Genomic DNA, 12,753 nt, shown 5'->3' with positions numbered 1-12,753 from the left:
AAGGCCTTGTACAACTGCAGTAGAACCTCCCTGCTCCCGTACTCAAATCCTTTTGCTATGAATGCCAACATACCATTTGCCTTTTTCACCGCCTGCTGTACCTGCATGCCCACCTTCAACGATTGGTGTACAAATGACACTCAGGTTTTGTTGCATCTCCCCTTTTCCTAATCGGCCACCGTTCAGATAATAATCTGTTGTCCTGTTCTTGCAACCAAAGTGGATAACCTCACATTTATCCACATTAAATTGCATCTGCCATGAATTTGCCCACTCACCTAACCTATCCATGTCACCCTGCATCCTCTTAGCATCCTCGTCACAGCTAACACCGCCGCCCAGCTTTGTGTCATCCGCAAACTTGGAGATGCTGCATTTAATTCCCTCGTCTAAATCATTAATATATATTGTAAACAACTGGGGTCCCAGCACTGAGCCTTGCGGTACCCCACTAGTCACTGCCTGCCATTCTGAAAAGGTCCCATTCACTCCCACTCTTTGCTTCCTGTCTGCCAACCAATTCTCTATCCACATCAATACCATACCCCCAATACCATGTGCTTTAAGTCTGCACACTAATCTCCTGTGTGGGACCTTGTCAAAAGCCTTTTGAAAATCTAAATATACCACATCCACTGGCTCTCCCCTATCCACTCTACTAGTTACATCTTCAAAAAATTCTATAAGATTCGTCAGACATGATTTTCCTTTCACAAATCCATGCTGACTTTGTCCGATGATTTCACCTCTTTCCAAATGTGCTGTTATCACATCTTTGATAACTGACTCTAGCATTTTCCCCACCACCGATGTCAGACTAACTGGTCTATAATTCCCCAGTTTCTCTCTCCCTCCTTTTTTAAAAAGTGGGGTTACATTAGCCACCCTCCAATCCTCAGGAACTAATCCAGAATCTAAGGAGTTTTGAAAAGTTATCACTAATGCATCCACTATTTCTTGGGCTACTTCCTTAAGCACTCTGGGATGCAGACCATCTGGCCCTGGGGATTTATCTGCCTTTAATCCCTTCAATTTACCTAACACCACTTCCCTACTAACATGTATTTCCCTCAGTTCCTCCATCTCACTAGACCCTCGGTCCCTTACTATTTCCGGAAGATTATTTATGCCCTCCTTAGTGAAGACAGAACCAAAGTAGTTATTCAATTGGTCTGCCATGTCTTTGTTCCCTATGATCAATTCACCTGTTTCTGACTGTAAAGGACCTACATTTGTCTTGACCAATCTTTTTCTCTTCACGTATCTATAAAAGCTTTTACAGTCAGTTTTTATGTTCCTTGCCAGCTTTCTCTCAATCTTTTTTCCCTTTCCTAATTAAGCCCTTTGTCCTCCTCTGCTGGTCTCTGAATTTCTCCCAGTCCTCAGGTGTGCCGCTTTTTTTTGCTAATTTATGTGTTTCTTCTTTGGACTTGATACTATCCCTAATTTCCCTTGTCAGCCACGGGTGCACTACCTTCCCTGGTTTATTCTTTTGCCAAACTGGGATGAACAATTGTTGTAGTTCATCCATGCGATCTTTAAATGCTTGCCATTGCATACCCACCATCAACCCTTTAAGTACCATTTGCCAGTCTATCTTAGCTAATTCACGTCTCATGCCTTCAAAGTTACCCTTCTTTAAGTTCAGAACCTTTGTTTCTGAATTAACTATGTCACTCTTCATCTTAATGAAGAATTCCACCATATTATGGTCACTCTTACCCAAGGGGCCTCGCACGACACGATTGCTAACTAACCCTTCCTCATTGCCCATTATCCAATCTAGAATGGCCTGCTCTCTAGTTGGTTCCTCAACATGTTGGTTCAGAAAACCATCCCACATACATTCCAAGAAATCCTCTTCCTCAGCACCCTTACCAATTTGGTTAACCCAATCTATATGTAGATTGAAGTCACCCATTATAACTACTGTTCCTTTATTGCACGCATTTCTAATTTCCTGTTTAATGCCATCCCCAACCTCACTACTATTGTTAGTTATTAACTACTGTTATTACTATTACTGTTCATTAAACACGTCTGTACATTTTTTGCACAAATATTTTCTCTTTACAATCTTGTATAACTTCCTTCCTGCCGTCTGGGAAAAGGCTCCGAAGCATTCAGGCTCTCACGGCCAGACTATGTAACAGTTTCTTCCCCCAAGCTATCAGACTCCTCAATACCCGAAGCCTGGACTGACACCTTGCCCTATTGTCCTGTTTTTTACTGTAATGCCTGCACTGTTTTTGTGCACTTCATGTAGTCCTGTGTATGTCTGTAGTCTAGTGTAGCTTTCTCTGTGTTGTTTTTTTTTTAACGTAGTTCAGTATAGTTTTTGTATTGTGTCATGTAACACCATGGTCCTGAAAAAAGTTGTTTCATTTTTACTGTGTACTGTACCAGCAGTTATGGTCAAAATGACAATAAAAGTGACTTGACTTGACTTGCATACAATTTATATTCACTGCATGTCTGGACCCATATGCCTATGACACTGTTTTATTATACCTGTGCCTCATGGTTCTTGTGCATAGGACAATAACTCAATCTGACAATACCAAGACCAGAAAGATGTAATGCAGTAATTCAGAAGATAAGCTTCATTGGAAAGTAAATAAGCCTAAAGGCACAGAAGAGGAAGAGAACATTGCAGTAACTGCAAGGTCTGCATCGCCCTTATCGGTTGCAAACAGATGTGGAAAAAAATGTGGTCACCTAATCCACATTGAATATCTGGATGTAAGTAAATTATTTACACGAGGAAGTCTGCAGATGCTGGAAATTTTGAGCAACACACACAAAATGCTGGAGTGACTCAGCAGGTCAGGCAGCATCTATGGAAATAAATCATTCATTCATCTGGAAGGATTCCTTGGGTCCATGATGAGAGTTTTTCCTCCCTTCTCATTCTTTCCAAAGTATCCTGCTTTCAATGATCATGATCTAGTCTCCACTATACTTGAATGATTCTGTACATTTTTGGATGATCACTTAGCAAAACATCTTCATTCAGTCAACAAAAGTGACCTTGAACTTCCAGATGACTGACACTTTAATTTTTCATCAATGTCCATTGGTTCCAAGAAAGCCTAATGCAATCTTGAGGAACAGCACCTATTTTCCAACTAGACATTGTAGCCTTTTGACTTCAAAATCAAATGCAACAATTTCAGATTACTCCCCTCAACTGGTATTTCAGATTTCATTTGTCTCCTTCACCACCCATAGCATGCTCTTCAAGATAAATGCAGCCCCAATGTTGCAACTTTACCCTTGTTGCTCTTTGGCATGTTCTTATGTACTCACTGTATCATTCCAGGTGAAGTATCCTGATTCAGAGAATATGGCAACTTTCCAACTAGCACTACCTCCACTTGTATCATTCAATCCCACTCAGAACCACCTCCCCCCTTCCCTCCCAGTTTTCTTTGCAACTTAATTTATTTCCAACTTTTTTTGGTTCTGATTGAAGGACTTAGACCCAATATGTTAAGTCTTCTCTCTTCTCCTCCCACCCCTAGTGCTACTTAATTTGCTCAATATTTCTAAGATTTTCTGTTTTATTAATAACACATTTTAAAAGGGAACAATCCAGACTGCGCTAAATATAATGAGGCCTATTTATGATACTACAAACCACATCACAAATCAATTTTACCCTCCACATATGGACAAACACTGAATAGCTCCACCATTTTTTGATTTTAACTTATGGTTTGTCACAGTGGTTAAAATCTGAATTACACTTGTGATTCAGAGGTCTGAACCACTAAGCCACAGATAACAGAACAGCAAAGGAACAGGCCCTTTGGCTCACAATATTAAACCCAACTAATAACACTGACACCTAACCCCTTCTGCCTGCACGTTCCACATCCCTCCATTCTCTGCACATTCATGTGCCAAAGAGCCTCTTAAACCTCTATCATATCTGCCTCCACCATCCCTGGCATCTCATTCCAGGATCACTGTAATAATAATAAAAAAAAAACAATTGTTCCACACATCTCCTTTGAAATTCCACCCTCTGACCTTAAATGAATGCCCTCTAGTGTTAAGCATTTCAATCCTGAGGAAATGATCATCAGGTCTCCTCTAAGCCTCCTCAGAATCTCAAGCAAGTCAAATAAAGCAGAACTCTGGAATAAAATCTAGAATCAATAATAAACAATTACTGGATTATTGTCACCTGATATGCAAATTAATATACAAGACTTACTTCCTTGCGATACTATGCCAACAGCAATGTGATTCATTTCTATCCATCCTTCAAAATTACTTGTAAACTGTTACACTACAAAAATTGATAGATCACCCAGCATCAAACTAGAACTGAGAAAAACAACAATCACAGCCAAGCCCTCTTTACAATCATCTGAGGTACAGTTGATCTTCTGGTAAGATGGTGTCTCACTCTGATGCAGTGGCTTCTACGGGGCCAACCAAAGGTGTTAAAAATTATCGCCAGACCCTGCTGGACATTAAGAGCTTCAAAGTATTGTAGGCCTACCCCATCAGCGAGTTGCTGGTTGGTGGAGAAACTGAAGGAGCTGGACTTGGTGTGGCTTGTGCTGCTGCCTGTGTCAGAAAGACATCAGAGGAGACAGTGCACGAAGACTGTGTGCAGTCCAACAGCAAGCGATCATCTTAGTCACCTTCCTTGTAATCACAGGATCCTGTTGGATATTATTAATGAGGAATGCTGCAAGTCTGATTCACTGATTTATTATCAAACAGCTAGGGTGGATAGTGGGGGAGTTGAATGGCCTCAGTTATAGCAAGAACTAGGTGTCAAGCAAAAATGTTGCCTGGTTACAGCTGCCCAAGAGGAAGGCATTGAAGTCTGTGTACTCCAAGCTGAGGCTCCCATCAGACTCTGCCATTCCAAGAAAAGAAAACAGCCTACCCAGTACTCCCTGCAAGTGAAATACTCAATCTCAGGCACTATCTTGGTAGGTTTCCTCTGCCAGTTCAATCACATTCTCCCATTAGTGTAATGACCAGAACTGTAAGTAGTACTTCAGCTATGGCCTGACCAATATTCTATGAAATGGTACCATAACCTGGTTGTTATTACATTTAATTCCCTGCCATATTTGTTAATAATATGACCATGATAGATTGATGCAAGAACACAACCAAATTCAATAATTCCCTTAAAAGGTCACTGCTGCCTCAAGTAGAGCCAGAATTTTGAGCTGGCCATCACAGATACCAAATTGGATAATGAATGACTAAGTACAAGGTCAAATCAGTTTCCCAGCATCAAGGTTCTTGTGCAATTCTTACATTTTCAATTGTGGAAAATCATATAAGAGGTTAAAAGAGATTTTGTTAGTGTGTTTACCTTTAACATAGTCAGGTCAATTTGCCTCCAGTGGCAGAAAATAGGCAACACGAAAGCAATCTCTCCAAGAAACTTCAGAGGACTAAGTGGACTTAATTCTACCAATCAACATAATTAGGCAGTCAGCAACAAAATCATAATTGCCCTGTCTGTCACCTTTATGATAGAATATCAAAATTCACCCAAAATGTGGTTTGGATCACTGCAGTAGTCCAGAGATGAGACTGGAAGCCTGCAACCAGTGGTGTATCACGGGGATAAGTGCTGAGACCTTTGCTGTGTAAAGACCTTATACATGTTATCCAACTGGATGAGAATGTAGAAGTCATGATTAGCAAGTTCAGAGAGGGTACTAAGACTGGCCTTGTTTTTAATACTGAGCTGGGTAGACTGTCTGCAAAATGATATCAGTTGCTCATAAAAGAATGGCAGAATGGAATTTAATTCTAAAAAGTTTGAGGTAATATTTTTTAAATAAAGCTAGGATAAACACAACAAATAGTAGTACTCCAGGTACCACCAAGAAACAGGAGGAACCATTGTGTACACAGCCAAGGATCCCCAATGACAGCGGCAGATAGATAAAGTGAATACAGCATTTGGGATAAGCATTCATTAGCCATGATAGAAGTCGAGAGCAAAAGGTTATGTTACAACACAGCACAGATTCCATGTAGAGGGCGGCTCGCTGTGCTTTTGGAAGGATGTGACTACACTGTAGGGCATGCAACAGTATTCTGATTTGTTACAAATATGCCACAACTCTGAGGGGCCGAAAGGTACAAAGTAGCCCCCTCCTTTTTGAGAATCGCAAGATCGCTACTAATTCGGGTCTGGGACCCAGGAAATGAGAGAGACACACGCAGAATCCTCAAGGTTTGGAATGTGTCCTGGGCCTCCGAAAGACAAAGCCACGGATAACGGCCATTGTCTCTTAGAGACGGAATTGTGTATTGAATACTGTACTATTCATTGAAGCCCTCAGGGAATGAACAGAGTGGGCTGGTTGAGGGATTGCATCATCCCAACCTGACTGACATCTGAGAACCCGTGAGTAAGGATCAAAGAGGGTCTGGGGAACAATCCCTTTAGACGCACCAGGAGAAACGCTAGAAATCCCGTGACAGCATTTACTAGTGACAGCCGGTGGGGCTCGCATGCGTCCTTTTCCTTTGCCTAGGAATTGGCAGGCTTCCACAGAACGGCTTAGCTAAAGGACCAACTACAAAAACGGAACTCTGGAAGGATCGACATCATAAAAAGGAAAAGCTGGCAAGTTTAAAAGTCTCTCTCTTGACTCCAACCAAAAACTGCCGCCCGAATGAACTAAGTGACTTTGATACTTCCATCGGACAATACATTATCCCCTAGACAACGATAGAGCTATTTCTTATTGATTATTATTATACCTGCACTTTTAGATTTAGTATTGACAAAGTTTATTATCTGTATGTTTGCATTGATATTATTTTTGTGTATTTTTACCAATAAATACTGTTAAAAATAGTACCATCAGACTTCAACGGACCTCTCTATCTTTGCTGGTAAGTGACCCAGTTACGGGGTTCGTAACAGATTAATCTGTACAATGAACAGGAGGCGCTGAATAGGCTGTGTTTATCTCTTTTGGAGTGAAGGAGGAAGTACTAAAAGGTACGAAGGCCTTAGGGTAGATATAGAGATGCTGTTTCCCTTAGCAGAGGGTTCTATCGTCAAGAAGGGAAGGGGTGGGTAGGAGATTTAGAAGTGATGAGGAAAATATCCAGAGGATGGTTGAAATATGGAAGGTATTCGAGGTGGTGAAAGCAATATGCACTCACACACATTTATTATTTCGATGAGCATGTGAAACGGTACACATAATTCTGTTTGCATAGAATGGAGTTAAAAACTTTGTGGGGGTGGGGGGGAAGCATCTCCATCAAAAACAAAAAAATACCAGGCACCCTACTTGTAAAATTCGTACTTAGCCCAATGATAGTTCTGTAAAGTAAGTGGCACAAATCAGTAATTGCTGTTGGTGGAAGCTTGTGTCACAATGATTAAATTAACCAGATCTAGTTTGATTTTTAAGCATTATTTCAAATAAAGTGAATTATTTTGACATTACATTCACTCCATTAGTTACACAACCTTTATATTTCTCTGTTGGCCTGTATTTCCAACTGTGCTCAGGCCAAGTATGGATTCAGGATCAATTCTAAATGTGGCTGGTACATGAGGGCCAATGGTACATCATCTGAGCATTTAAATAAATGAATTTGATTTCTAAAGTTGTATTAGGGCACAAAGTGCAATCTAGACAATATATACACATACACACAAACAAACGTACTACACCTCAAGACAGAACATGTTTCATTTCTAAGTTGCTCTCACTCTACAGGCAGATCTCAGGATCTATGCTTTACCTTGCACCCTAAAACAGATTTAGAAATTAAATTGTTACATTCTAAATATGTCCCATTTGGCACATGATTAGACATATAAACCATGCAGATTCCAGATCCAATCCAGAGTCCATGCTTGGGATGAGAGTGTCTGAAATACAATAAAATAGAGGAATGCAGAAAAGAATCAAAAGGAGGCTCGTATTTTGTACAGAACTTTTTTTTTTGCGCAGTTTCATGTGAGCTTCCATAACACCTGGGGGATTACCCACAGGTGTATTGACTTCAAATGCTCAAGCCTATTATACCAGTGCTAGTAATTCAGCAGAATTACTAACTTGATGTAATCCCTTAAATGATGCCCTTCTTAAGGAGTGAATCCCATACACACTTTGCAGAAGAGCTGTAATAAGGAGACCTAGATTAGGTTAAATGCAGCCACCATCTCCTTTCTGTTACCTGTGGCAACTGTGCTCAAAGGTTGCATGTTATTAAACTGCACCTTTGCATCTTGGTACATCAGAAAATGCAGACTTAGTTGAAATAAAAGATTTACCCGGAGTAAATCATCAATCCGGCCTTCCTTTTTTTCCAGGTCAGAATTTTTGTTGCTTTCCAAGGCAGTGAGCTTCTCCAGTGTGAAGTCTGTCTGCAAACACACCAAACCATTTCTTTTAATAAAGATTTTATACTTTAGTAATCAAAAATCTATTTATGACCCAAGTATCAACTGCTTTTTGTCACAGTTCAAAATTTTATCTGTGTAGAAATGTTCCATAATTTTCTTCCGACAATATCTGGCTACTTTTTTTTGTAAGACTATGGGCAACACGATAGTGTAGCAGTTGGCGTGACATTATTACAGCTTGGACAGAGTTCGGAGTTTAATCCTGGTGTCTCTGTAAGGAATCTATACATCCTCCCCATGAAGGCATGGGTTTTCTCTGAGTACTCTGGTTTCCTTCCACAGTTCAAAGACATAATTGACCATTGTAAATTGTCTGGTGATTAGGCTAGGGTTACACTGGGGGTTGCTGGGTGATGCAGCTTGAGGGGCAGAAGGGCCTGTATTTCTTAAATAAACCCTCCTGGTGGCAATTCAATCTGTCCTATCAGTTTCCCCACATTACCTTGGGAACTTCAACCAAAGCACTCCTCCAACTTGTAAATTCCAATAAATACAACTGTATTCTGTGTAATATTTCTTTGTAATCTGATGCTCCACATTTTACTAACATTATGCAATCGCTCCAAGATTAAGCCATTTTGTTCCCCAAGTCACGGTACTCAGAAATCTTTGTGGTATTCCATATCTGGTTTAGCTGTAACAATTTCAATGTCCCTACACTCACATTCTTTTGATAAAAGCATTCCAAAAGACTGCTTAAATACTTTCATGACATTTGCTGATCATGTTGACATTCACTTCCTAGCAATGTACCCACCACCTCACCACCTCTTTGGACTTCTAAAGATTCTACCTTCAGAAGGCTAGAGTTCTCTGTCTAGTCAGGGCTTTCACTTATCACCTTCTAGCTATTCCCCCCCTCCCCCCCAACCTTTGCATTCTGACATCTTCCCCCTTCCTTTCCAGTCTTGATGAAGGGTCTCAGTCTAACACAATGACTGTTTATTCTTTTTTATAAATGCTGCCTGACCCGCATTTCCCCAACATCAGAAGAATCTCTCGTCTATAGGACCTTGTATTGTTTATGTGGAAATCAATTTGCCCAGTTTGTACTGTTCAGTTTAACCTCTCAACTCTCCTTAGCATTGGAATATTTCCATCCTTACTCCTCACAATTAACCCATCTCTGTATCATAAGCAAACGTTGATACCTAGTTTCATAATCCCTTACACCTGCAGCATTAGCAAACACAACATTTGCATCTACAAAAAGATACTTACTGACCAACTCTGGTCACATGCTGCCCTCTAAAAGCCTGAGTACTATCCTGGTTTGGATAGTCTATCATTTGGCATGGCTCCAACTTTCTAGATTTCTTTCAATTCATTCTTAATTTTCTTAATTTAATCTTGCTTTGAAATCATTTTGTTTTATTACACAATTTTGACCATGCTCATTAGAAGGCCATACAAATAACATTTACCACTTTAGTCAATTCTTCAAAAGCAGTCATCAGAAATTACCTCATCATTCATTATGCACCACTGTTGGCTCTCCCAATTTCTGAAAAGTGACTTAATACCTTGAAACTTTATTTTTAATTACAAACCACAGTAATCTTTCGACAATAGACATTTAGTGCCATTATTTTAGTTAATAGTATTACTATATGCATGTTTCAGAGAGCTTTTGAGTATCAATGAATAGTTCCTTAAGATGGCTTGGATGCCAATATACAGTGCATATAAAAAATACACCCCCCCCTTGGAAGTTTTCATATTTTATTGTTTTACAACATTCAATCACAGTGGAATTAATTTGGCTTTTGTTAAAACACTGATCAACAGTACAAGACTCTTTTATGTCAAAATGAAAACAGATCTCCACAAAGTGATCTAAATTAATTACAAATATAAAACAAAGTGAATTGCATAAGAATTCACCGCCTCCCCTTTTAATATGACACACCAAATTATCAGTGGTGCAGCCAACTGGTTTTAGAAGTCACATAATTAGTTAAATGGAGATCTGTGTTTTGCAGACCTGTGTGCAGTCAAGGTGTTTCAATTGATCGTAGTTAAAAATACACCTGGATCTGGAAGGCCCAATTGCTGGTGAGTCAGTCTCCTGGCAAAATCTACACCATGAAGACAAAAGAACACCTAAAGGAACTCCGCAAAAATGTTGAAAAGCGCGAGTCAGGAAATGGATACAAGAAAATTTCTAAGCCAATGAATATCCCTTGGAGTACAGTTAAGTCAATCATCAAGAAATAGAAAGAATATGGCACAGCTGTAAATCTGCCTCGAGCAGGCCATCCTCAAAAACTGAGAGACCATGCAAGAAGGGGACTAGTGAGGGAGGCCATCAACAGACCCTTGACAACTCTGGAGGAGTTACAAGCTTCAGTGGCTGAGATGGGAGAGACTGTACCGAGAACAACTGTTACCCAGGTGCTTCACCAGTCACAGCTTTATGGGAGAGTGGCAAAGAGAAAGCCACTGTTATAAAAAAACCTCATGAAATCTTGGCTGGAGTTTGCCAAAAGTCATGTGGGAGACTGAAGTCAACTGGAAGAAGGTTCTATGGTCTGATGAAACCAAAATTAAGCTTTTTGGTCATCAGACTAAACACTATGTCTGGCATAAGCCAATTACCGCACAGCATTAAAAATTCATCATCCCTACCATGAAACATGGTGGTGGCTGCATCATGCTGTGGGGATGCTTCACTGCAGCAGGCCCTGGAAGGCTTGTGAAGGTAGAGGGGAAAACGAATGCAACAAAATTCAGGGAAATCCCGGAGGAAAACCTGATGCAGTCTGCAAGAGAACTGCGACTTGAGAGATTTGTTTTTCAGCAAGACAATGACCCCAAGCATGAAGCCCAAGCTACACTGGAATTGCTTAAAAACATTGAAGTTAATGTCCAGGAGTGGTCAAGTCAGAGTCCAGACCTCAATCCAACTGAGAACTTGTGGCTGATCTTGAAAAGGCTGTTCACTCACAGTCCCCATGCAATCTGACTGAGTTTGAGCAATTTTGTAAAAAGGAATGGGGAAAAATTGCAGAGACCAGATGAGTAAAGCTGAAAGAGACCTATCCACACAGACTCAAGACTGTAATTGCTGCCAAATATGCCTCTACTAAATACTGACTTGAAGGGGGCAAATACTTATACAATCAATTATTTTGTGTTTTACATTTTACATGGGGGAGGAATACTTTTTATAGGCACTGTATTTTTCTAGTATAAATGTTACTGCAAAGTAACAACTGAACAAGTGAAACATTATGTCCACATTTCAGTGAATTCTGAGCTCAACATACCACTCTTTGGCTCAGTGTTCATTTCTTCATGCCCTTAACTCCAAAAGGTGACCACTTTCACTCATTTTCTGTACTCTTGATCCACTTGGACACTTCCCACTGGCCATTTACCCTATTCATTGCTACATGCTGACGTGACATACAGCATCTCAACTATTCTACTTTCCTCTTGCAACCAAACCTACCCTCCTCTGAACCAAGAGCCAACCTTATCATCCAACTTGCTGACAAGGAGGGTGCTATTGTGTTTAGTGAATTAACCTAGTCACAGAGGGCAGACATCAGTGCCCAGACACCTCTTCATACTTCCCTTTGGAACCTTCCAAATATTACATGGTCTCCCAGACAGGAATGGGCCTCATTTCCACAGGAGACATTCTTTCTGCAGCTTACAGTTGCCCAGCCTAATATAGCCACTTCTATCTCTTGCCCAAAATCCATAAGCAGGACTGTCCTGTCAGACCCATGCTTCTGTTTTCTCTTGCCTCAGTGAACTCATTTGTTTCTACCTCGACTAAACTACTTTCTCCTCTGGACTAGTCCATTCCCATTTACAGTACATCCATGACATCTCTTGACACCCTGCAGCACTGTTGCCATGCCATACCATGATAGTGTGAGGGCCCTCTGCTTCTTCCCGGACAGGGACGTAATCAGCTTCCCTGCACCAAAGCACCCATTTGCCCTCTGACGTTGTTCTCCCGTTGAGTAACTTTTCTTCAAGTTAACTTTCTTTGGGTCAAAACTGTAGATATGGACTCAAGTCATGCTCATATTTGTAGGATGTGTGTGTGTGGAAGTTGCAGTAAATCAAAGGTTAAAGCAAGGGTAGCTTGGAGCAGTTGTAATCTAGTGAGACCACCGGACACACCTCTGCTTACTACTAACGAGACAGGCTGGGCAGGTTGTGACAGTGTACTCAAGCCAGAGGAGTGAGGCCTCTGTAGTGAGACTTTTCCAAAAAGAAAGCATCGTGTTCCTGTACTCAACAGGGGGCGGGGGAAGCACCGAGACAGACAAGATAAGAGTTTAAAACATACCCAACAACCAAGGCCC

The 12,753-nt window shown here is 40.7% G+C and overlaps 1 protein-coding gene across 9 annotated transcripts in view; it reads right to left on the bottom strand.

The window, feature by feature from the left end:
- The window catches only part of tlk2 (tousled-like kinase 2), a 160,110-nt gene that overhangs the window by 73,833 nt on the left and 73,524 nt on the right, over positions 1 to 12,753 (bottom strand). For all 9 annotated transcript variants that reach the window (XM_059955729.1, XM_059955736.1, XM_059955737.1 and 6 more), the window contains one exon: positions 8,297 to 8,389. In XM_059955729.1, coding sequence (XP_059811712.1) covers positions 8,297 to 8,389 — 93 coding nt within the window. The remainder of the gene's footprint in view (positions 1 to 8,296; positions 8,390 to 12,753) is intronic.

This window comes from Hypanus sabinus, chromosome X1 (genome assembly GCF_030144855.1).
Source record: "Hypanus sabinus isolate sHypSab1 chromosome X1, sHypSab1.hap1, whole genome shotgun sequence".
Taxonomy (NCBI): domain Eukaryota; kingdom Metazoa; phylum Chordata; class Chondrichthyes; order Myliobatiformes; family Dasyatidae; genus Hypanus; species Hypanus sabinus.
The sequence above is the reverse complement of the archived record's forward strand: the minus strand, read 5'-3'. Positions and strand labels throughout refer to the sequence as shown.